Source organism: Danio rerio, chromosome 7 (genome assembly GCF_052040795.2).
Source record: "Danio rerio strain M-AB ecotype USA chromosome 7, GRCz13ab, whole genome shotgun sequence".
In the NCBI taxonomy this organism is placed as follows: Eukaryota; Metazoa; Chordata; class Actinopteri; order Cypriniformes; family Danionidae; genus Danio; species Danio rerio.
In genome coordinates this window covers 62,567,729-62,594,903 of record NC_141027.1, presented here as the reverse complement: position 1 = coordinate 62,594,903, position 27,175 = coordinate 62,567,729, and the positions used below count along the sequence as shown (strand labels likewise).

At 37.7% G+C, this 27,175-nt stretch overlaps 1 protein-coding gene across 25 annotated transcripts in view; it reads right to left on the bottom strand.

The window, feature by feature from the left end:
- col25a1 (collagen type XXV alpha 1 chain) overlaps positions 1–27,175 on the bottom strand; it is a 325,150-nt gene that overhangs the window by 77,484 nt on the left and 220,491 nt on the right. For all 25 annotated transcript variants that reach the window (XR_015496369.1, XR_015496370.1, XM_087262002.1 and 22 more), the window contains 3 exons: positions 21,038–21,082; positions 18,574–18,600; positions 2,622–2,666 (listed from right to left, as the gene is read on the bottom strand). Coding sequence is in view for 23 of the 25 variants with exons in the window: in XM_087262002.1 (XP_087118128.1) it covers positions 2,622–2,666; positions 18,574–18,600; positions 21,038–21,082 (117 nt within the window). In the remaining 2 variants the exon portion in view is untranslated. The remainder of the gene's footprint in view (positions 1–2,621; positions 2,667–18,573; positions 18,601–21,037; positions 21,083–27,175) is intronic.

Here is a 27,175-nt window from a genome sequence, read left to right as displayed (position 1 = left end):
CCCTTGCTCCTTCTCCCCACTTCGTCTTTGACCAAGTTGTCATGACATACTATAAGGACATTGGCATATTTCAAAAAACATGGCTGTCATTACATTTACATTTAGTCATTTAGCAGACGCTTTTATCCAAAGCGACTTACAAATGAGGACAAGGAAGCAATTTACACAACTAAGAGCAACAATGAATAAGTGCTATAGGCAAGTTTCAGGTCTTTAAAGTCTAAGAAGGGAAGTATTAGTAGTATTAAAATTTTATTTTATTTTTTTTTTTTTGGGGTACAGTTAGGCAATTGCAGATTAGGAAGTGAAGTGGAGACTAAATGGTTGAGTTTTTAGTCGTTTCTTGAAAAAAGCGAGTGACTCTGCTGTTCTGATGCAGTTAGGGAGTTAATTCCACCAACTGGGCAGATTGAGCGTGAGCGTGAGCGAAAGTGATTTCTTCCCTCTTTGGGATGGAACCACGAGGCGACGTTCATTCACAGAAAACAAGTTTCTGGAGGGCACATAGATCTGCAGAAGTGAGAGCACATAAGAAGGAGCAAGGCCAGAAGTCACTTTGTAGGCAAACATCAGAGCTTTGAATTTGATGCGAGCAGCAACTGGCAGCCAGTGCAAACGGACTAGCAGCGGAGTGACATGTGCTCGTTTAGGTTCATTGAAGACCACTTGTGCTGCTGCGTTCTGGAGCAGTTGAAGAGGCTTGATAGAGTTAGCTGGAAGCTCAGCTAGTAGAGAGTTGCAGTAATCCAGTTTGGAGAGAACAAGAGCTTGAACAAGGAGTTGAACTGCATGTTCAGATAAGAAGGGTCGGATCTTTCTGATGTTATAGAGTGCGAATCTGCATGATCGAGCAGTTCTAGAAATGTGGTCAGAGAAGTTTAGTTGGTCATCAATCGTTACTCCAAGGCTTTTCACCATTTTGGATGCAGTAATGGTTGCCCCATCCATCTGGATTGAAAAGTTATGGTGTAGAGTCGAGTTGGCAGAAACTACAAGCATTTCCGTTTTTGCGAGGTTCAGCTGAAGATGATGATCTTTCATCCAGTGTGAAATATCCAACAGGCAGGCTGAGATTCGAGCTTGAACCAAGGGATCATTAGGATGAAAAGAGAGGTATAGCTGGGTATCATCAGCATAGCAGTGGTAGGAGAATCCCTGTCTCTGGATGACTGGTACTAGAGATGATGTGTTGATGGAGAAGAGAAGTGGCCCAAGAACAGAGCCTTGAGGTACCCCAGTGTTTAGATGCTGTAGGTTGGACACCTCTCCCCTCCAAGACACCCTGAATGACCTGTCAGAGAGGTAAGATCTGTACCATTGTATAACAGTGCCCGCAACGCCCAGTGACTCGAGCGTAGGTAGCAGGATCTGCTGGTTGACAGTGTCAAAAGCAGCTGACAAGTCCAGCAAAATGAGGACTGATGATTTAGAGTCTGCTTTAGCCAGTCTTAGATCCTCCACGACCGAGAGCAGGGCAGTCTTAGTTGAGTGGCCTTTCTTAAAGCCGGATTGCTTGTTGTCCATGAGATTGTTTTGAGTAAGAAAGTCCAGGACTTGATTGAACACTACTTTCTCCAGAATCTTGGCCATGAATGGAAGCAGGGATATTGGTCTGTAGTTTTCAACTAGCGTATGGTCCAGGTTGGGTTTCTTTAGCAGTGGGGTTACCCTAGCCTGCTTAAATGAAGTGGGGAATAAACCAGAGTCAAGAGATGTGTTAGTTATGTGAGTCAGTGTTGGTATGACTGCAGGAGAGATAGCTTCCAAGAGATGAGAGGGAATGGGAACTTCTCACACATTCACACACACTCATACACTACGGACAATTTAGCCTACCTAATTCACCTGTACCGCATGTCTTTGGATTGTGGGGGAAACCGGAGCACCCAGAGGAAACCCACGCGAAGACAGGGAGAACATGCAAACTCCACACAGAAACGCCATATGAGCCGAGATTCGAACCAGCGACCCAGCGACTTTCTTGCTGTGAGGCGACAGCACTACCTACTGCGATATATACCTCTATTGCTACTACCTCTTACACATTATACCATAGGGCCGCTTATAATGAATACTTTGACATAAAATTGGTCACTCGAAATGTTCATTTAAGATTTGTCAATATGGAAAAACCGAACTTGCTTTTCTGGAGTGTTTAATCAAACATTTTTTATTTCAATCTACAAACTTTAATACTCTAATAATTTATTTAATTGTCGAATAAACTACTTACAGACGTCCTAACTGCTATATAATCTTACCCTGCTAAATTGCTTAAACCCTGTTAATTGCTGCTTGCAGCTATATTTATTATTAATATTGTTATTATTTTTTTATTATAATTTTTATTATTATTGTTATTATTATTATGGTAACTGTAGTTTTAAATTTGTCATTTAATCATTTCATTTAATATTCCATTATTGACACATGCCTTTACAATCCATCTTGTATATATGTATTCATTGTTTGTAAATTCCCCATAATCTTAAATAAATGTCTGAATGTGCCAATTGTCCTATATGCTTTACAGCTGTATAGCAATGAATAACAATTTCACAAAATCATTTTGTAACTTTAAAATTATCAACATTTGCAAAGCTATCGATCTTTAGACTGACCTTCTCTCCGGTTTCACCTTTCATGCCATCCTCTCCCATGTCTCCCTGTCGGAGAATGAAACAAACATTAAATCATTTTACAAATCTGTGCAAAATAAGTGTTTCCTCATTTAACACTGTTGTTTCATGTTAACATATCACATTAATAATATAGCAGAATGTAGTCAACAATAGACAAATAAGTATACAATTTACAGTATACAGTTTTCTCATTGTAAGGAACAGCGGCTCAATTCAATAAGGAGATTGAAAAATGTTAGTGGTATTGAAAAAGTTTTACCAAAGAAAACCTGCTCCTAACCAGGTTAGATTCACAAAGTTACCACAGTAGTTAATTCTGGGTATAAGCTATTTCCCTTTTAGAAATGGGGCTGACTTTCCCCTGCATTCTCAAGTTTGACATAATTCCATTTTAAAACTGTGGATTCCCTCCTTTCAGGGTTAATGAAGTTTTTACTTAATCTCCTTTCTGGGCCCAGAGTGGGTCTGAGAATTAAATAACCAATAACTAATATGGAATATATTAATAGCTAAATTTTTGTTTTAATGAACCAGGTTTCAAAATAAAAATATAAGTTCAGATTCAACAATATCTACTTAACATATAACATTACGTGTAACTTCTACAACACACACACTCATCTTACCACTAGAGGGCGACAAAGAAGTAGAGCACCAACACACCTCGTTTCCTCCTGCCACTACCACATTGAATGTCACCTATTTGTCTCAAGAATGTTTTTGTAAAGTTTCAGCTCAAAATACTGTTATGTTTCATGTATGTTTTGTAGTGTTTTGTGTATGTTTTCTGTTTTGCTTTCTTGTCTCTCTTTCGTTGTGTTCTCTGCTAAAAAGATTTGTCTGCTTTTGTAACTCCGGATAATTTTATGCAAGATTGCGTAATGCCTTTCAGCATGTGTAACCCGTCAGCCACTTTTCAGAGACTTGTAACGCATACTTAGATGATGTTGTGATTTATTCCCATAGCTGGGCGAATCATATTTCCAATCTTATGGACGTTTACATGCATTTTGAGAAAGCATACTTTACAATAAATCCTGCCAAATGTGATTTTGTACAAGCTACAGTCACATATTTAGATAAGGAGGTGGGTCATGGTCAAGTGGGACTTGTGAATGTGAAAGTAGATGCCATTGCAGAATTCCCAGTTCCAACTATGCGTGAAAAATTGCATCGATTTTTGGCAATTTCTGTTAGAATTTTTCAATCGTTGCAAATTAATTTATATTACTGCTAAGTCCATCCTGCAAATCTGCATAGACGGATGATTGTCAGGAGCCATTTGAGAACATAAAAGCTCTCTTATGTAGCTCACCTGTGTTTGCCGCACCAGATGTCACGAATCCTTTCACCTTGGAGATTGATGCGAGCGCTGTTGGAGCAGGTGCTCATACAAGAAGTCCCCCCCGTCCCTGTCCCCCCCAACTATATATATGAGCAATATCAAACGAGTAGCAGTGCGATATGGCTGTGTATCGGCACTGGTGGGAGGCGTGCCTTAGTGCCCCCACCAGTGCCGATATACAGCCATATCACACTGCTACGAGTGTGATATTGCGTTTATACAACAGTTTGACGGCATAATTGTGTATATTAAAACAAAATCAAACATGGAGAGTCTCAAAAACCCTTTTGTATGAGACTAACTCACAGGATCATCCAATCACAATGCTGGATTTGAAAGGTGACATCCTTCAATCCCGCCTTCCAGAGAAAGTATTAAAGACATTCTCTTAAACAAAGAAATGTCTGCTAAAGAGTCTGTTAAGAAGAGTGTGTCTGTTAAGAAGAGTGTGTGTGTCCTAAAAGGTGGTCGAAGAGTGGTCAAAGTGTGGTTCATGGTGGTTTGCAGGGTTTTGTCCTAGACATCAGAACTTTTGCTGCGTGTTCCAGCAAGGATTTGGTAATTGGATTCACAGTGCTTTTTCTAAGGCGTCTGAAACCATCGCATCAAGAAATCCAAAAATTTGCATGTCCCAGATTTTCAAGAACTCTACCTTCAAAGAAAAGGCAACGGCGTGTTCCCGACATCGAACCACCACCTCCAGAAATCTCCAATTTCTGCGTGTTCCAGAAGATACAGATTTCTACGCTCAAGGATAAAGACGTTGGCTTGTTCCCGACATCAGACCACCACCTCCAGAAATCTCCAATTTCTGCGTGTTCCAGAAGATACAGATTTCTACGCTCAAGGATAAAGACGTCGGCATGTTCCCGACATCGAACCACCACTTCTAGAAATCTCCAGTCTGCGTGTTCCAGAATCTACAGATTTTGTTCCACTCAAAGCTCAAGAGAGCCAAGTCTGCTCGTTTCATGCTTCAAGATTTGCAGGAAGATCCAACTTCTTCCATCCACTGCATCAAAGGCAGAAACGTAAATATACCACTTTACAACCCTCTAAATTAGACCTTGGCATAGTGTGTTTCAGTATAAAATATTCTAATTAATTAGATGTTTATAACTGATATTCGTTAATAACAAAGCCTTCCTCAGTTCTTTGTTATTGTAGAATAAGGGGATGAAAAGAGCTGGAAAACTCTAAGGCCCCGTTTACACTAATGCGTTTTAGTTTGAAAACGCATAAGTTTTGCTACGGTTACACCAACCGTCCACACTACGCCGGAGTTCTCGAGCGCCGAAAACGGAGCGTTTCGAAAACGCTGGAGAGGCCGTTTTCATTCTGAATCGCTGCTGCTCCGTCTCAGTGTGGATGATGGAAAACGGAGACATCTGAAAATGGAGGCGGGGCTGCAGACGTTCGCCTCTCTGATTGGGGCTTTTCCTGAATATTAAGTAGCCTAACACGCACAGTCCAGTCCTGCATTCTCTCCGTGTAAGTTCAGACTTCGCAAGTTTGATCAAGGCTGCAGTCTCTTCTTCTCAGTTTGATATGGAAAAGCAGACTATACCGAGGACACGAGTAAATCTTCAAAGGGAACAGTGTACTTTATAACTTCATTCACATCACCCTGTCTTCGTTGTTTCACTTTCTCAACAATAAAATGTAAACATGATTTAAGGAACTGCCTATTTTCATTTTAATATTAGCAACTTAGACAGCAGACATGTTGAGGCGTCGTGCTGCATAAGATGAGCGTCATCTTCACTGTGTGGATATTTATAACTAAACGGAGCCGATAACAACTGCCTCCTTTCAATTTCAGTGAAAATACGAAACACAGCCTCTCTTTTGCTGAGTATCAGTTTTAAGAATCGATAATGGCCATTTTAAAAGTATAACATACAATAAGTTTATACATTATAGGAAATAAAGGCAAGCGATCAGTCAATATACAGAATGTACGTGGTTACATTAATCATTAACTTATCTTTGCGCTCAGCCAAAACACGTTACCTGAGAACAAGTAATAGATTCCAATGCCCAAAGTCAGGGAATATGTCGTTAGATAAAGACAACAAGATAAATGAAATATCCCGTTTAATAAATATAGTAAGATTAGATCCAGCGGGAGATGCTTGATGAGAAGTCTGACTAGCAGAGCTCTCATCTGGGTAGATGGGCTGAGTGTGATTAAATGTTGAATGTGATGAGTTTTCAACAATACTAAATTGAAACTTTATTTTTTTACATGGTTTAATAATTTTTTGTTATTAAAATTGAAGTTCCTGTTTATTACCGTACCGTGAAATTCTGATACCGTTACCGTTATTCTGATCCCTAGTAGTTACCCTTGATTGCTATTTTGTTAATAAATACACCTTCATTGCAATTGTGTCTTCCTTGTGTTGATAATACAGAAAAAGGCTCTACAAGTCAAACGATCTCATTATCCTTCAGATTTGGCCAGATAATAAACTCCTCATTTGTATAATTTAACTAACAATATTTTATTGTTAATTATTTTGACAGTGGACAGCTGTCTGGTGCCCCGTTAAAAGGAGTTATTTATCTGTTATTTATACATTAATTGGTGCCCCCACGTGAGGCTAAAATATCATTATTAATATCAATACCTAAATATTGATTTTAATATTTGATAAATCCAATTATCACTACATTATTTGGTGCCCCATGTGAGGCTAAAATATCAATATTAATATCAATAACAAGATACTGATTTTAATATTTGATAAATCCAATTACCACTACATTATTTGGTGCCCCGTGTGAGGCTAAAATATCAATATTAATATCAATACCTAAATATTGATTTTAATATTTGGTCAGTGTTGACCATGGATGACGTTATTGCTATCAAAATAAAAACCCATTAAGTTTGAGCAGGGTAACAAGATCGAAGTTTAAGACAATAGGTTCATAAATATACAAAGGCACCTTTCTTTATACAAAATTAAACTTTATTGACTAATCTAACAGAAACTAAAACACAACACAACCACAAATTCATACAAGTGTAGAGAAGAGTAGAGAAGGTAAAGTAGGAGGTTGAGAGAAGGTAATGATAGGAAAACCTTGGAATTTGTAAGAGCAAACCAAGCGAACCAAACATAATCAAATTAATCCTTCTATTATCTCTTTATGGTTGCCTTTAGTTTACACCAGTTGAGATGGAAGTGTACTTGCGTGTGTCAATGTGATGTATAGAAGCTCCCTTGGTTAAGCATGTGGTTGCCGGGTTGGTTCTCGCGAGGCTGCTGTGCAATTAACCCTTTCCGTCTGGGTCACCGCCTGCTTTCTTGGAGATTTCTCTACTTAGGTTGTTGAAGTTGAAGAGGTTTAAGAGAAGAGAGTTGAGAGAAAAGTTCTTTCTGAAGAAGTTGCAGAGAGTTTGAAGAGGTTGAAGAGCTTGAAGACCTTGCAGGGAGTTTGAAGAGGTTGCAGAGCCGAGAGATGATTCTAGAGAGCTATGGGTTAAGAGAGCATGGTTCAAGAGAGCGTTGATTTGAACAAGCTTTATAGGGAGTGTTCGTATCCACCCTCCATGGAAAGTTTGACCAATTAAGAAACTAACCTCTCTGCCTCATGGTTTATGACTCTTTGTCCAAAGAAGAGAAATTTGCCTAAGCAAATTTTATGAAAACTGAGGCAGAAATGTTCAAGTCTCTTAAAATGTTAATTTGTTGCACTCGTATTAAGATAAAATGTCAACGATCAATTAGTACAGCAAGGAAAGGTCTCTTCTGTGCAATGCTGTGGGCACATTCCTTTGGTTCATAAATACCTTGGAATCAGATTACGACTGGACATCCAGTCTTCCCTGGGCAAAGTTGGTGCATTTGTTGAATAACAGCAAAGTAATTATGTGTCTGGTCGGCCATATTCGCTACAGAGGGAGTATTATGTTTTGTGGCAACGCAGTGGTGCAGTAGGTAGTGCTGTCATCTCACACCAAGAAGGTCGCTGGGACGCTGGTTCGAACCTCGGCTCAGTTGGTGTTTCTGTCTGGAGTTTGCATGTTCTCCCTGTGTTCGCGTGGATTTCCTTCAGGTGCTAAGGTTTCCCCCACAGTCCAAAGACATGCGGTACAGGTGAATTGGGTAGGCTAAATTGTCTGCAGTGTGTGTGTGTGTGTGTGTGTGTGTGTGTGTGTGTGTGTGTGTGTGTGTGTGTGTGTGTGTGTGTGTGTGTGTGTGTGTGTGTGAATATTTCCCAGAGATGGGTTGCGGCTGGAAGGGCTATCCGCTGCGTAAAAAATGTGCTGGATAAGTTGGCGGATGATACAGCTGTGGCGACCCTGGATTAATAAAGGAACTAAGCCGACAAGAAAATGAATGAATAAATGTTGTTTCACGTATGTTTTGTGAGGTTTTGTGTTTCTTTTCTGTTTCGCTTTCTCGTCTCTCTTCCGTTGTGTACTCTGTCCTGTCCTAGGTGTGTAGCCATTGGTCAAGAAGACTGCCAATCACCATTATGACAGACTCGGCACACCAATTAGGAGCTGGACTGCAAATTTAAAAGGTGTTTGCTTTCGCTGTTCAGCAAGAGCGCTTGGCTCTCCACTAAACTCCACACTTGTGTCGAACAGCCTGTTCATTTGTGTTCGTATTATTTTTGTTGCTGTTGTCGTGTTTTATTAGATATAAGTGCTTTATTAGATAAGTATGTGCAGCTGAATGTATTATTCATTATTAGGAAGTAGAATTATCTTTATGAATATTGGATTATCAAATAAGATCTTGTTTTGCTAATAGCTAAGAGTGTCATTTACAAAAAATCTTGTCATTTTAAGCAGCACAGTTTTATGTGGTAGTTTATGGAGGAGTTGCCACATGTGTAATTAATTTTGGAATAATTAAGAAGTTTAGTTAAGCGTTGCATATGCTGAAGATTACGTAATTGTTTCTGGATTTTTCTTAGGTTAGTAAGTTAGGTGGGTTGGGGTTTAGTTAGATTGTTTTGTTATATTTATTTCTTTGTTTTGGGAACACTCCTGTTTTATGGTTAATTTGGTTCTTTAAAATTACATTCTAAATGTGTATATTCATTGTTTGATTATCATTGCTTAATAATTTTTTTCACTTATAAATTTGTTGTGTTTTCTCATTTTCACCCAGCACCATTAGAGACTCACTTAATGTTACGTCTCATCCAATAAAACAACTTAAACACGTAACATTTAGTGGTGGTAGCGGTCCTTTTGGGATATCCTTAATGTTTGGTGAGCATTGTAAGATCTACTGTTGCTCGTGAAAAGGAGAAACATTTGTAAAAGGAAGGTGGTGATTGAGAGCAGGTGTCTACATTATTGTGAGTCAAACAAACTTCTCGCGAGGATGGCTGATTTTGATTTGGAGCGTTTTGTTAATGCATCAAATATTAAACAGCTGGACCAATGCACAAAAATTAAGATTTCTAAACAGCAGTTAAAACAAGAAATCAAGAGTATTGTTATGCACAAATTTTATGAACTGGCTGTGTTGCAGTTGGCTGCTGAAAATCAGCAAAGTTTACCTGGCAATGACGTCTGTGTAACGAAGTGGCTGACACAGAGGGATCCATTTGCAGTATGTTTATTAAACACAGTTTAATAAAAACAAGAACACAGATGTAATGCGTGTGCTAACTCACATCAAACAATAGTGTTACGTTGAAGGGCTGGTGGCAGGTCAACACAGTATGAGTGTGCAGGCATGGGTCAGAGGCAGGCAACGAATATCAAGGTCGGTATTCAGGCTAGAGTTCAAGGCAGGTGGCGTGGATCAAGGTCAGTATTCAGGCAGAGGTACAAGGCAGGCGTCTGGCTGGACGAGGTCGAGGAACAAGGCAGGGTAAGGAACGGGAAAGCAGGCAGTGTAGATGTGTAGTGTAGCCGGGGCAGAACAAGCCTTCGCAGTAAGTGAGTGTGTGTGTGCTACTTATATGCCAGAGGGTGGGTAATCAAGTGGATGCGCTGCAGGTGTGCATGCTATCAGTGTAGGTGGATGACGTAATGGTTAAAAGTCCGGGGATGGTGACCTCTGCTGGCCAGCGAGGGAAATGACTGGGACCAAGAGAGAGAGAGAGTGGCAGAGCGTCATGCTGAGATGGAGTTACGGCTTGAATTCGTCACCTGGAGATCAAGGCTGAGAAAGAAATCAAGTTGTGTGAGCTTGAGCTAAAGGCTACTAGAGACACACCAGTTTCCCCTTGGGCAAGCACCATCTGTGCAGGTCACCAATTCATCGACTAAATTACAATTTTAGAGTAGTTCCTTTAATGTGAGTAAACATATTTCTCTTGTTCCTCAGATCAGAGAGTCAGAGGTTGACTCATATTTCAATGCTTTTGAATGAGTTGCCTCTGCGTTACATTGGTCTAAGGGAATTTGGTCTGTGCTTTTACAAAGTAAATTATTAGGAAAATCTCAGGAAGAGTGCGCTGCTCTGTCCATTTAAATTTTGAAGTTGTTAAAACTGCAGTTTTGATAGTTTACAAGCTTGTACCTCAAGCCTATCAAAAATAAATCAAAGAAAAAAATTAAATAAAATCGCTAATCAGACATTTTTAGAGTTCGCAAGAGAAAAGTGTGTGCTATTTGACAAGTGGTGCACATCTAGAAAAGTGTTTGATTTCCAAGCATTGCATGAATAAATCTTGCTGGATGAGTTTAAAAGTGTGCTCAGGCTTTAGTCCTTGCTGATGATTTTGCACTGACTCACAAGAATGTATTTACCCCTGCTCACGTTAAAAAGTTCTTGCAAGTTTTATTTCTAAAAGGCCAACTCATTTAAAAAATCAGACAGTAAAAACCAGTGAAGACTATGTTTTTATTGCCATAAGACAGGACATTAATTAGCTAATTGTGCTGTGTTAATGTGTAAGCAACAAGGTGCTTAAGAAGTGGTTCCTAAAAGAGTTGCTTTTGTAAAAACAGTGGATGTTGGTAAAATTCAGGGAGTTTTTATCATATCCCAGTTATGCTATAAGCATTTTCTTTTGGAAGGTTTTGTGTCTGGGCAAATCCACAGACACAAAAAAAAAAAGATGAGACATTCTGTGGAAGTCATGTATTAGTGTAAGGCACAGATGTCAAACTCAGTTCCAAAAGGGCCGCAGCTCTGCACAGTTTAGTTCCAACCCTAATTAAACACACCTGATCAAACTAATTGAGTCCTTCAGGCTTGTTTGAAACCTACAGGTAAGTGTGTTGAAGCAGGGTTGGAACTAAACTGTGCAGGGCTTCGGCCCACCAGGAATTGAGTTTTACACCCCTGGTGTAAGGGATTGAGATAGGTGTTGTGAAAGTTTCACTTTATGAAATTTACCTACAGCCAGATTTGTACATTTGTTCTGTACACGTTGATGTGTGGACAGTTTACCTGTGCCCTGTGTAAATGAAATTATTGGCAATAATCTTGCTGGTGGTAAATTCATGCCAGTGTTAGAGATGTGTGATAAACCTGTGTTGTCAGACCATTCTGACAAATTCATAGAAAAATTTTCTTACGTTTTTCCTGCGTGTGCTTCTACATGACCGCAAGTACGTAAATTTGCTAATGTGGCTGATTTGGCTTAGACTTTTATGGCACCTAGCTTTGTGAACGATGTGTTGATGACTATTGGCAAAAAAAAACTGATGATAAATGTGATGTTCCAGAAACAATGTCTGTGTGGAGAAGTGAGCTTGATCGAACACCCAATAAGGGGGAGAGCATGCTTAGAGCCTGGCAGCTAGTCAGCGGATCAATCAGAAATATTAAATAACACCTGTTTGTGATTGGGCCAGAGAGGCACTGTTTTTAAGGAGAAGAGAAGGAGCAGCCCAGAGCAGAGAGAGAACACAAACATTCACACACACAACTTCACAAGTTGTGTGATTATTAAAAATAAAGACATTTGCTTACCTGAATTGCCAACCCTGTCTTCTTCTTCCCACAATAACAACGAACAATATTACAGTGGTGCCAAAACCCAGGAAGTAGAAAAAAATTAGCTGCCAGAATGTCCACTCCGTTTACTAGTCCATGTGCGGAAGTCATTCAGAGAACAACATCACCCACTAGTGGAACTGAAAAGCCCAGCAGGAGGACCGCAAGCTAATCCAGAGTCTGCTGGCCCAGGAGATCTGGCCCACTCCCATCACTTTACAAAAAATGGAATCGGAGGACAACCCAGAAGTGTTCCTAGATCTCTTCGAGAGGATGTTGGAGGAGCAGCGCCAGTGCTTCCGGTCGCTGGAATAGGTCTAAAGTGGTGAGCCCTTTGTGTTCCTGAAAAAGCTTTATGACACCTGCCACAGATGGCTGGTCCAGGATTGCCGGAACGTTTCCCAGGTGGTGGATGCCATGGCGCTGGACCAATTCATCTCCCGCCTCACCTACCGAACTTTGGAGTGGGTGTAATGCCACAAGCCAGAAGACCTGGGGATGGCCATCAAGTTGGCGGAGGATCACCTGGTGGCGAGGGCCAGGGTCGGCGAAATAACCTCTCTCTTCTCCTCCTCTTTCTTTTCCTGTTCCCAGGCCTAGACTGCGAGAACCGCCCACACCAGCATCTAGACTGCAGTGCAATGAGGCGGATTCTCCCAGTGATGCAACTACAGGGGGGCACTCTTCTATTGCACTGGCTGGGAACGGCTGGGTACTCTGGTGACCAGGGGCAATCATCTCTTAGCAAAACAGCTCATCATCATCTGGCACCTCTAACGTGTGATGTGTGATGTGTTGTCGCTCCTGCTCGCTCGTACTAACTATATTCAGCAACATATCAAGACAGTACTGGGCATGGTTGTTAGGACCTGTTAGGACTTTAATGTACAAGTGGCTCAAACTAGCTCATTTTGAGGCTGGATTCTGCAACAACTTTAATCATAAGGTAAACAAGGAACAATATGGAGCTCCTTCACAGGACTCCACACTTTTTAAAACACTGAATCAGGCTCGTGTGGCTCTCGCCTCCACCCACACTTGTTAGCGTTACCAATCTGACCAATCACAGAGCTTGCGCTACACGTCATTGTGACGTGTTGTTACATTTTTTTGAGAGGTATACGTCAGCATCGCAGACAGCCACGGAGCATACGCCAGCGCTTGATGTGAAAGTAGAATTCAGTCTTAAAGAGCCCATATTATGGGTTTTTGAAAATTCCCTTCCATGTAGTGTGTAACACAGCTCTAAGTGAAGTGAAGTATCCAGCTAAGGCTTAAATCTGTAAGAGTACAGTGTTTAAAACGGTTGATTCATCTATAAAAGAGTCGACTCAGAGTGCTTTAAACGAGTCGCCATGATAACGAGTCATTAGGTGTTTCGCCATGACGTACTAACGAAACCAAGTTATTCACGTGCATGCGCAAACCCGGGAGATTTGAAACCTGCGGCCCCGCCCTCTGACACAGAAACCCAGACACACACACACACCCACAAACACACACACACAAACGTGCCGGTCGATTGAAGTCACACTGCAGATGGATATTATCGAGTCTCTACCCAAAGATGAAACCTCAGCATTATAACCAAGCAGTTGGAAACTACTGGAAACTTCTGGATACTACATGCTACAAAGAATACTTCATCGGCGTTTGTTAAAGGAAGGATCAGTAAAGAGTAACTTACTGATGGACGTCAGGATGGGTTTCTTCCTCCATTTCTCATGTGTAAGTACGTGCAATTAAAGTTGTTGCCTCATTGACTCTAGCTTGCAAATGTATTTAGTTGTGATTTGTTACTTGTAACCGCGTGTACTGTATCAGGTTAACTCGCTATATTCTCATATCACGTGCAAAGCCACGTTAAAAACGCGACACGTGCTGCTTTGTTTACGGAGCTCCGTGGAGGAGGGTAGTGTGTGTGCGTGCGTGTGCGTGTGTGCGCACGCGCAAGGAAGAGTGTGTGTGTGTGTGTGTCTGTGAAAAGAGCAGAGTGAGACAAGCTAGAAGATCTCCTCAACAGTTTTTGGAGTTTTTGCTCAATAAAATAGTTAGTCGTCTGTATTTACATTGACCCACTGGCAGCTAAAATCCACGCCTTACACTATCAAGCGTGTATGAACTGTGATTACTTTTATATTGCTGGTTAGCTGTTGGTCATTTCACTCTTTCACTGAAGGCAGTCGACCAATCGCAACAGACTGTCATCGGTCCAATCAGCGCAGATTAGCTTCGCGCTAAGGAGGGGTTTGGGAACAAATGAATCACTGGACGATTCATAATGCAGATTATAAGACCAAGAAAGTGTTTTTTGACCTTGCATGCATATTAGACTGTTGTTGGAGACCCTTACAACCAAGATATGACCCTATTTCATGTATAATATGGGCTCTTCAAGACCAAAAATGAGGTAAGAAAGTTTTTGGGACTGACGGGATGTTATAGACTTTGTATAGGTTATTATAGCCTGTTATAGGTTTTGTGCTTATTTATTTGGCCCTCGTCAGCTCATTGACTGATCTCACTAAAAAGGAGAGACTGGACATTGTCCAATGGTTGGAGCAGTGCTAAAAGGTCTTCTTAATGGTAGAATCTATACTCTGTGGGGGGCTGCTATTGCACGCTCCTGACTTTGCTCTTCTCTTTCTATTGCAGACGGTAGCGTCCGATTGGGGTCTGGGGGTGGATCTCTCCCAGGAGGTTGCAGGAGTGTAATGGCTGGTGCTGTACATTAGCCGTAAACTCAGTAAGAGTGCTTCCCTGAGGCTGGAGGTGGGAGTATGTGGAGAGCTGAGCATGATTGAACACCCAATGAGGGGTAGAGCGGGCCAATCAGAAGAGAGAAACACTCGTTTTAAGGAGGAGAGAAGGTGCAGCAGAGAGGTTCAAATTGGCCAAGATACGAATTGTATTTAAAAACTTTTTGCACAAGTACTAAAAACTTTAAACATTTCTTATAGAATAGCCAGTGTGTACCATCCAGAGAGCCAAGAAGCTTTAGAATGGTTCCACCAGATATTAAAGTCAATGCTTCGTAAATACTGTTTGGACACAGGGAAAGACTGAGATGAGGGTACACCTTTAGTGTTGTTTGCCATAAGAAAAGCAGTCTTGTATTTAGTCCCATTTAGTGTTTGCTCACTGGAGGTTACCTTGCTTAGAGGTCATAAAAAGTGATGGTACTGCTAGATTTTGCACTGACTACAGAAAACTTAATGCTGTGACTGTCCCTGACTGTTTTCCCTTTTCGCACATGGAGGACTGCATAGGTGATATTGACTGCAACATTCGTCAGTAAATTACTGTAAATACTGGCAAGTTCCTCTTACAGCTCATGCATCTGATTTGTCTGCTTTTGTGTCTCTGGATAATTTTATGCAATACTGTGTAATGATTTTGGCATGCGTAACACCTGAGCCACATTTCAGAGACTCATTAACTGTGATGATGTCGTGATTTATTCCCATAGCTGGGCGAATCATATTTCCACTCTCAGGAAAGTATTCACATGTTTTAAGAAAGCATCCCTCACAATTAAGTATACCAAATGTGATTTTGAACAAGCTACAGTCACATACTGAGATGACGAAGTGGGTCTTGGTCAAGTGTGACCGGTGAATGCAAAAGTAAATGCCCTTGCAGAATTCCCTATTCAAGCTTCGTGGAAAGAACTGCATTTGATTTTTAGGAATTTTGGGTTAAAAATCGCAATTTCTGAAAGAATTCATTGACATTGCTGCTTGGTTCATTCTGTAAATTTGCATGGACGGACGATTGTAAGCAGGTGTTTGAGAATATAAAAGCTGTCTTATTTAGCACAACTGTGTTGGCCACACTAGACGTAAAAAAAAAACAACAAAAAAAAAAAACGTTCACCTTGAAGATTGATGCAAGCGCTGTTGGCGCAGTTGCAGTGCTCATAGACAACACCAATGGCATCGAGCATCCAGAATGTTATCTTTTTCAAAGTTTAACAACCATCAAGTAAATTACTCAACCATTTAGAAGAAAACAATGGCATTATTATGCAGGTTTTTTTATGTGTATGTAGGTTTAAGTAGTTTTCCAGTTATTCTGTTTACTGACCATAATCATCTTGTATTTTTAGACAAAATGTACAATCATCAAGACTGATGTGCTGTTCAAAGCTCGCAGTGTTGCAGGGAGGATTGATTAAATTATCTGCATTTATTTGTAAACAAAATACATGGATAGATGAGGTAAATAAATACAGATATACAGAAAGAAAACAGACACGCGTTTACGTGATCAGGGTTGTAAAAATCTGTAGCCTATAGATACAACCTTTGCCTAGATGGCCAAAACTTACTATAAAGGTTTTGTGCTTAATGAACATTGTCAGAATTGTTCATAAGAATTGGTACCAGTGTAGTCCTTTGAACCATAATAAAATGTTTTTGAATTACATACCGGTCAACCCTCCCATTTTCCCCTTATTTTACAATTCTATTCTGCTCTCATCTCGTAAAGGTATTTTCCCATATTTCTCACTTATTTTTCTTCTTTCTACGAAGGGTGGGAATAAACATTAAAGAACTGATCCTTCCTATATGCAACTCATACCACCGATTCACCAGGTGATACCTCTTGCTCTTAAATGTAAATCTGTTTTGGCTTTCATTTCATTTAAGCATGAAAACAATTATGAAAAAAAACTGCAGGACTCCCTTTCTTTATATTACAGGCGCCGTTGCCCCTCGTCACAATCCTCAAAACAGTCAATTCATGTTGTGGTGCGTGACAGTCAGACACGATTCAGAGTGATCAATAGACGGATTCCGTACACGTGGGGCAAATGCAGACACTCTTGGTTTTGGGTGCGTCCCTTATTTTCACATCCCACTGTTAATATGTGTGGTAAATGACTCTTAATTTCTTGCAATACACCTTACTAATGCCCGTTTTTATGCTTTTTAATCAAAGTACAAAGCACTCACATGGTTTTAGATGCAAATTAAGCTTTGGACATCAAGGATCATTTGGTTATTGAAAAACAAATCAAGAAGCTTTACTGCAAGGTGTAATTTTATTTTTTCAGACGAAGAATGTCACATCACTACCTATTTTTGCCTTCGGATTACTGTTTGGATTTGTCTGTTTATTATATTGTCAGCCTGTGTTTCTAACTTTTGCCTGTGCCTAAACTACTGACTTTCAGCACGTTGTACTGAAACTGATTTTTACCACTGGCCTTATTACACTTCTGCTAATGGATTCAACTACCTGTTCTAGTGAGGCACAGTTTAAAAATTTTAAGTAACTAATATTTTTTATGGAAAGTAAATAAGAAAAGTAGGGCCTGAAAAAAACTAAAAAATGTACATAAACAACTAAAATTTTCTGTTTGCCCAGCCTTTTCTGTTAGTTGTCTAGGCAAACTGGATGCAAGTGGATCCAAATGAAAGGTCAGTCTAAGGCCAGGCATACAATGCATGTTTTTTATACGATTTCAGTAATGCATCAACTCACACTGCACTGGAAATTTATGGTATAATTGTTCAGCAGCAACTTAATTGCTTAAACAGTTTAAACACACCAAAATGAGTGGAAAATATATATTTTTTCTTTAACAGACTATTTAATGGATATAAAGTATGATTCTTAATATTTTCTCAATTGCACAGTTAAGTTCAAACTAATTCCAGAAAAAAAATGTTAAGGGTCCACAGATCATGCTCACAAGGCATGCTTTTGGACTAGATATAGACAATGAACCTAATAAATACACCTCCGTTTGCTGGGAACTTTTAAATCAATTTCATATATAATTACACAGTTTCATATAATAAATCTTCTATTTTTTAAGTAACTTTTGATTCCAGCCCTTTTAAGCTCCATAAAATGTCTGGATGCACTTCAGGACTAAGGTGGATTGGAATCTGCTTCATTATATTTGACCTGTTTGAAACTGTGTGGGCGCTTGACTCAATTAGACGAAATGATCCAAAGCTGTTCTAAATGAGCAATTTTAGAAAAACAGAGTGGTGGGAGTAAATGGTTAGGGATACGTTTGCCAATGGTTTCAAGTATGATCCCTCGAAGAAGTGATCCAAGACATAAAGAGCAACAGTTTCCAACTACACTCCATCAACACTGTCCTCTTGAGTAGTGCCAGGGGACAGCTGCAGCTGCTAAGAATAAAGAGCTTTTGACAGGTAGCCTAAATTGTCTGGTACTGTGCCACATACAGTACATTTGGCTTCCTCTATGGAGGTCATTTAGGAACACATTTGTGATGACATGATGATTCATAAAATCAGAGAAAATCAACAATTGCCTAGTGCAAATTCCAATTATTTTGTGCGACTTCAGTACTGCTTGGTTTTACTGCAAGGTGCTAGTTGTTTGTTCAGAAATTATAAAAGCTATCTAATGCTTTGAATGATTAGATATTAAGAACAACTTGAGAAAATGTGACCCTTGTTCAAAGTTAGAGGACCAAGTTAAACCAACAGTTTTCAATGTTTTGCTATTCCAGTGGTTCATTACTTTATTACCATAACCATATGGTGGGCTTTGGGTACACTTTTATATTTCTTTAACAACATATATGCATGTTATGATGCAACATGATGTTTCAAAAGGATGCAAATCAATGCAACACTGGCAAAATTACTGGAGTGAAAATGTATTTTACCTTCTCACCCCGTTCACCTCTGTCACCCTATTGGGGGAAAAACAGTGATAAAACAGGCATACAAAAGAAAACATGCATTCAGAATGGTGATACCATAACAGATAACAATTCAATTAAAATATGTAAGGCTAATATATGATGCTCATGTTACCCATAATAAATCATAAAGTCTTTAAAAAACATTTGGTGTAGAACAAAATCTGCTGTCAGACCTAGCCTGGGTAATTGGGAGCACCGTAGAATTTCTCATTTACATATATATATATATATATCAGGAATTCTACGGTGCTCCCAATTACCGAGGCTAGGCCTGACAGCAGATTTTGTTCTACACCAAATGTTTTTTAAAGACTTTATGATTCCGTTATATATATATAGCTCTAGGCTACCTGCACACACAGCCATTATTTATACTTATTTATTTATTTTACATTCTTTTCATTTATATTTTTTTCTTGCAGTTCCTACGTATATACTGTATATTGTTATTTCACCGCAGCCCCAATCAGTTTTTTTACAATCTTTTCACATCCCCTCTCAGCCTGCAGGTTAATGATGACATTATATCTTTTGACTTCCCTTAGTAATGACACGTTGCCTAAAAAACATCCAGTTCTCTGGAGGTTTTAATAACATAATTTTAATTTAGTCAGTCTTGAATTTAAGTGATCAGTACATGAATCCCACTTCAGCTTCGTTTGCTTTGTACAAAGATCTGACAAACTTTGATTTTATGAAATAAATAATAAACTAGAAACATCTGTTTAACAACTAATGTGAGATGTATTGCAGATGAACAAACACTCTAAAACATATCTTTCAGATGTAAATGCACACATCAAATAGATGTGCATGAGCTATCAGGGATGATCTATATCAGAGAAGATTTAGGCCTCCATAAATAGAAGGAAGGACATTTTTATTCAAACATTATGTGCTCCAACATTATGCATTTTATGATTTTAAATAATATGGTCATGATAATTGATATTTGACTTTTGTTATTGAGACTTTTTAAGTGGGCAGTAGATAATATCTTAATGGATCTTGTGAATATGGATTTTTTTTATTTCTCTCTCTCTCTCTCTCTCTCTCTCTCTCTCTCTTTATAAAAAAAAAAAAAAAAAAAAAAAAATATATATATATATATATATATATATATATATATATATATATATATATATATATATATATATATATATATATATATATATATATATATATACAGGGCTTGACATTAACTTTTTATATCACCAGCCACTGTGGCTAGTAGATTTCCAACATTACTAGCCACTCGCCACTTTCACTAGCCACACTTTTTTTGTTGGGAAATATATTTTATATGCATAAATTTGAAAGATGATTTGTTTTAGATGTTGTGTTATGTCCACAACATGCCTGCTTATTCATTTAACTTCTTGTTTGTGTTGTGTATTAGCTTGCTTAGTGTGTATGAGCAAATGGGTTGTCGCAATGCAATTAGTTTTTATTTCACAGGACTTTTTACGGCTCAAAATTAAGGATTTACAAAATTTTGCTCTGACCACAACAAATAAGTATTTCATAGCCACAATGTTTTAATGTGTCAGAACAATGAAAATATAGCATTATAGGTGCATTTTGTAATGCAACAAAATTTTTCTTTAAAAAAAAACAAACATTACATTTAAAAAAAAGAAGTATTGTCATATATCTAAATATAGAGTAATCTCCCATTAAAGCAATGTTATTGTAAAAATATAATTAAACCATGTTAACAAACATAACTAAGCAAAAGAAAGCAGGTGAAACATAATGAAAGGATGATCACATGCACACGGTTAATATAGGCCTGTTAATTTGTTCAAAGAACACTGAAAAAAAAATATTCAGATATGAATCCTCGGATTTACTCATTTTTTATGTTAAGTGGCTGTAAACAATTTATTTGGACTGAAGTTAAACCAACAAATTAAGTTGAATTTTATTAAATTTAATTTGTTTGTTTAAATTTAACACAAATAAATAGCTTGCAACAGTTTTTCAGAGATAATTTTTTCAGTGAATAATTAAAATGAAAGCAGTGACTGCTGCTTTCAAAAGAACATGTGTGTTTTTTTTTTTTTTTTATCTTGAGCTCTCGAAAACAGCAGGACTGTGGGTGCACTATCATCGCTGTTTGTTTAGTCTATTTCAAAGGTAACCGATAGCATCAGTTGTGCTTCCTCTAAGCATGGGATTCAAGCAAGTAAACGCGAGTAATCATCCTCGCCTTTGATATTTACCTTCATTTTTGCTGATTTGCTCATGCGAACAATATATATATTGTGGAAGAAATTGCCCCCAACTTGTCACAAACCTTGATGCCTAAAATAGGGCTTAGAATAGGGCTTTCAGTGGTCCTCCTTTAGCAGGCTTTGGTGTAAAATAAGCATTGGCTACCTTTACACTTTCTGATTAATACATTTACAAAAGTGTTACAAACCTTAATGCCAGGAATTCCATCTACTCCTGGTGTACCAATATCTCCCTACAAAAAAAAAATAATAATAATAATAAAAAACACACACACAAAGTGACCTGTTAACAACACTCCTTTAAAAAGTCATGTGACACACATCAATTCAGTCAAGCAGCCATTGTTGCCAAATTGATTTATAAAGTTTAACAGCAAAATAAAGATTGAAATGTTTACATTTATTTTTACTACATAAATACAAATAAAGTGAATCAGGCTTAACCCTCTGGAGTCTGAGGGTGTTTTAAGGCTCTGGAGAAGTTTTGACATGCCCTGACATTTGTGTTGTTTTCAATATTTTGAAAACATATTAATGGCTAAAGGGTGATAGCACTGTAAACAGCACATGTTGGGATACAATAATACCTAAGCAGCATGTGTGTATGTGTTTGTGTTTTTAAAAAAAAAATGTTTATGCGTGGTTAGTGAAACACTGTTGAAGTCACAATGTTGAAGTCACTGAAACAAGGCTGTGAAACACACAGAGAACATTTGTGCACAAGACTTTTGAGAACTGGGTCTTGAAGCCAGGTGTTTTTTCTTCAAAATGATGTGAGAATCATCTTGTTTACTTGGTCACAGAAAACAATATAATAAATTAAAATTTCCAAGTCACTTTTTGAGTGAAAATGGTTTATGTGAGAAGGCGTGAACTATCATTACTATGCAGTGAGTCACACCTGAGAAGACAAAGACCTGCATAATGAGCTGCATAATAAGCCATTAGACAGGTGTGTGACTAAGAGGGAAGAGTTTTAAGAAGGAATCAGAAAAAAAAGTTTATGTACTTTTTTGTGTGCAGTTTATTTAAAATATATTAATCACACAAAAAAAAAAAAAAACTTGAGATACACTTGTGAGAGTCAATGCACTCTATAAAACTCTGTAAACTTGATAAACTTACATATAGCAAATCTACTAAAATTTATTTTTGTAAATGAAGTTTTGTTGCAAAACGAGATATATCCATTTTGAGAAATGTTGGTTATTTGACATTATTATTTAAGACATCAACAGTCAAGTTCATTCACAACCGTTATACATGAAACTATTACTTGAGCTCAGTGAAGTCCAGGAACACAATATTTATGTCCATAAATAGTTCATAAATAAGTCAAAAAAAAAAAAAACATGCCAAAAATGCAACATATTATCTTAACATTGTCAAACATCTTAAATTGGTTAAAAAAACAATACATCATAAATATATTGAATAGTTTATACAAAGATTGATTAATAATAAGATTCTGAGTTAGTTTTGGTAATCTCATATTAAAGCAATGTTATTTTAAAGAATGATAATTAGTCCATATTAACAAAAATAACTGTGAGCAAAAAAAGCAGGTGAAAAACACACAATCTGCGGTAATGAAATCTTTCAAACAGTCGCGCACATCACAACAGCTTTTGGCGCAAGTTATCATCCTCTCATTCGGTATTCACAGAAATTATTTAAAGAATAAACTTATAAAGGACACTTAGAAATGTAGCCTTGCAGACAGGTATCCTGTGATGGGAACACAGGAAAAAGGCAGTATTTCACAGAAACCCCTGGCCTTCTTCTTGACATTAGCGGAGACTGACAGACGCAGGATTAATATATCTTGGTCCACTTTTGTAGCGTTTTTATACATTTTTGTGAAGTTGAAGGCTACATCTTCATCTAATAGTTTGTTGGTAGGACACAGACTAACATTACTCGCATTACTAAGCAAACTCGGAGCACATCTTTTAAACAATTGCCATCTGAATAGGGATTTAAACACATTAGCCTAAAAATGTCTTGAGAATATATATTGTAAATTGACGATTAACCCCTTGGGGTCGAAGACCGCGTATACGCGTTTTGACCTATGGTGTCGTCAAACTGCTGAAATGAACTTAAATTACACTTTCAGTTTTGATCGTACAGATAAGATCAATACATAAACCGAATCTGTTAAGTGTCTACTTTTAATAAAGTAATCAGTATGAAACCAACGCTATGTCTAGTTTCTCAGTCTGATCTCGTTAGTTTTAATGCGACCACGCCCACGAGGCATTGTTATTACAAGCATTTGTAGACACCTGCAGACTGAATTCCCTATTCAGATGACAATTGTTTCTCATGGAGACATCTTTAAAAGAAAATCCTACCTCTAAACCTGATCAAAAGCATGGTAGATTTATGGAATCATTGCTGGTGCATTTATCATAATGACAACAGCCAACTTAATTAGACTACAACACAACACAGAAGAGGTGGCTTTTTGATAGCTATAACATGGACAATCTTTCTAGAAAAGAGTCCATTTTAAATTCACGACATGAGACGAAGAGTGGCCACTTGGAATTTTTAAAATCCATTTTTAGATCAACCTCCTTAGAGATGTGGATTTCGATGGAATAAAATCACCAAGTAGATAACTGAGTTTGGTCATTTTACCTGGGTGGTTGAAGAAAAAAAACAACATTCTGACAAAAAACATTCTGGATTTGGACAGAACGAATCTCTCCTGCAAATTTTAAAATCTATTATGCCTCCCTAAAAACAATTATCATTAGAATAGGGCTTACAGTGGTCCTTCATTAGCAGACTTGGGTGTAAAATAATTATTGACTAATTTTACACCTTTTATTTCAATCCAATATATATAAAGCTTTGAGATGATGGGCACATATATTTATCATAAGCTTCAAATGAGCACAAAAATTCAGTCAGTATTCCAGAAGACATTAATTTCTGTTTGTGCTTTGCTGTTTGATTAATCCGTCAGAAGGATTAGATTTTCAACTACTTGGTCAGACACTGTTATTGTATGTCTATTAGTAATAAAACAAAGGGCCCTATCATACACCTGGTACAATAAGGTGCAAGACGTGTTTGGTACGATTTGTTGCTATTTTCAAACTAACGCAACCCTAATTTTCCCATTTTGCGCCACTATGTTTAAATAGCAAATCCATTTGTGCCACTTTGTGGACTCGTGCTGGTCTAGAAAGGAGGCGTGTTAAAGCGCATTGCTGGCAGTTGTTATTTTGAGGATTTAAAAATGGACGATGCATCTGACCAGCTGAAAGCAGTGGTCAGTTCATTCATGAAAATTTGCGTTTCTATAATGTTATTATTATTAGCAGTATTATTTATTATCTGCACTTTTATATTTGTTTTTATTAAAAACAAGTTTAGATTTGTCCACTTGTGGGGTTTTGGAGACATCTGCATCCCCATATGGGCATAAAACTAGGACGTGTGTTTGAATACAACTCAGTTTTCGACCACACTTCATTATTATTGTTCATTTATTAGTTTGCTGGGAATTAGAACTGAACTTGAAATAATTTAAAAAAAAAACAATTTTTTGTGCTTAACAAACTAAATAAAGTATGTAGGCTAATACATGTCTTTAGCAAAGTGCGTACAACATCGTTTCCTTATTCTAGAAAGTAAAGGAGTAAAGTAAAGAGTAAAGTAAATAGTAAAAGTAAAGAGAAAGTAAAGAGGCCAAATAGAAGAGACTTGTTCTTTATCATCACACTCCAGATGCTCTGTTTAACTGTTTAACGCTAATGAAGTGTTCAGTTTTTCCACTTACAAGGTCCGCCATGTAAATAGCAAATACGCCATGGTGGGATGCAACTGATTATTTAAGGGAATGAGAGATGAGACTTTGATTGGTTAATACATGTTATTCTTAAAACACACCCTCATTAAGATAATAAGCACAACCCTGTTTGGTCATGCGCCGTGGCACAAACCAGATTCTTCTGTCTTATAATAGCAAAAGTGGTTTTGGACACCCCCTTGATGCTTTTGTGTCATGTACTTCAGACTTTGCGCCTATAAATATATACACAAACACACACATGTCCATGTACATGTACTCAGAATGTGTCAGATAAAGTTGCGAGTTGTCAAAGTCAGCGCATTCCTCTGCCTTCCAGCATGAGCCCTCCAATGTTTCATGAAGTTTGATATGTTTCCAGTTTTAACGCAAGTTTTGTAAAGTGACTGCTTCACGTTGTGTCAGAATCCTTGTGAAATACTACCATCCTTTTGAACGCTTAGTTGAAGCAAATTTGATGAACGTGATCATGCGTGTTGATTCTGAAGGTAGTCGCTCCGGCTGCCCTGTCCTGACCTGCTTGCATTTTGTGCGTTTGTGTGTCTGTCTGTCTGTCTGTATGTGTGTCTGTGTCAGGCCCGTGCACAAAGCACAGACCCTTACAGAGTCAGGGGCTCAACGCGATCGCAAAGTGAAGAGCAAGTGCCTCCTGAGAGGGGCACCTCAGCCAATAAGGGTAGAGGCCCTGGTCCTGGTGCGTGCGCGGGTGCGTTTCTGAGCAACAAACCTGCCTAATCATTGTTGTCTGCAGCCACTAAATCAAAAAGTTACGAATTGCTGCGAGATTGCGTTGCACTCTCTAATATGTACTAATATGTACTATATATATATATATATATATATATATATATATATATATATATATATATATACATATTAGTGCTGTATATACACACACACATACACACACAAACACACAGTTGAAGTCATAACTATTAGCCCCGTTGAGTTTTTTTTTTTTTTTAACTTTTTAACAGAGCAATGAAATTTTTACTTTATGTCTAATAATATGTTTTCTTCTGGGGAAAATCTTATTTGATTTACTTTAGCTTGATTAAAAGCAGGTTTTTTATTTAAAAAAAAGATTTTAAGGTCAAAATTCTTAGCCCCTTTAAACTATATATTTTTGATAGTCCACAGAACAAACCATTGCTAAACAATAACTTGCCTAATTACCCTAACCTGCCTAGTTAACCTAATTAACCTTGTTAAGCCTTTTAATGTCACTTTAAGCTGTATAGAAGTGTCTTAAAATTGTCTAGTAAAATAATAATTACTGTCATCATGGCAGGGAAACGAATTATTAGAAATGAGATATTAAAACTAATGTTTAGTAATGTGTTGCAAAAATCTTTAACAGAAAAACAGAAATAAAAAAAAAACAGGGGGGCTAATAATTCTGACTTCAACTGTGTGTGTGTGTGTGTGTGTGTGTGTGTGTGTGTGTGTGTGTGTGTGTGTGTGTATGTGTGTGAATGTATATATATATATATATATATATATATATATTGCAACTTGTTATGCAATCTACACTCCGAAATAAAAGTACATACTGTAGGTTTCGAACTGGATTCTAGGACGGTTGCATCTCTGCACAAAATTCTAAACAATTCTAATCAAACACAGCGGATCAGCTAATCAAGGTGTTCAAGACTACTAGAGACTATTAAGCATGTGTGGGTTGGTGGTGGTTGGAGCTAAACTGTGCAGAGCTGTGGCCCTATAGGAATTAATTTTGAGATCATTGCCCCAAGAAGTTTAAAGAGAAAATTTTATATTATGGACTTTTAGATACAAACGTGTACTACTTTAGGGTACCGACCAGCTTTAGTATAATTTGTATACGGTACAAAGACATAGACATGGTCAATATTTTTGCTTTTTTTTTATAAGTAAGGATTAATAATTTAAGCATGTCAATAAACCTTACTTAAAAAAGTAATTTTTAATTGATTTACAGATAAAAAATTTTACCTAATCTTAGGCCATTTTACGTACTGTAGTTGAGCAGTTAAAATAAGTAATAATGTTGTCATACAAATTAATGTTACTAGTACAGGGACCAAAGCTGTTGGCTTTATTCATAAAATAATTCATTAACAAAACAATTTGAGAATTGCCAATCTAAAAATAACCTGCATTTACAGAAGCCCTTTTCTGTTTTATAACTGCAGTGGATGTGGAATACACAATTACATGTGACCAGGCATCCAACATTCAAAACTCAGAGATTTTCTATAATGCTACAAAAGTATTACTTTCCATAGAAAATTATCTTTTTTTGTTTCCTTTTAATAAACACCCTTAAATCTGTAAATGTTTAAGATGCTTAAGATGCTTAAGATGCATCAGCTTTCCTCATTCTCCTAGATTAAGATGAATATATATATATTATATATATATGTATGTCATGTATTGTCATCATAGTGTGTTCAACATGCAAAAAAATACGGATAAGACCAAGGAGGTACTTTTAGAAGGAAAGTTTCAGTATGAAACA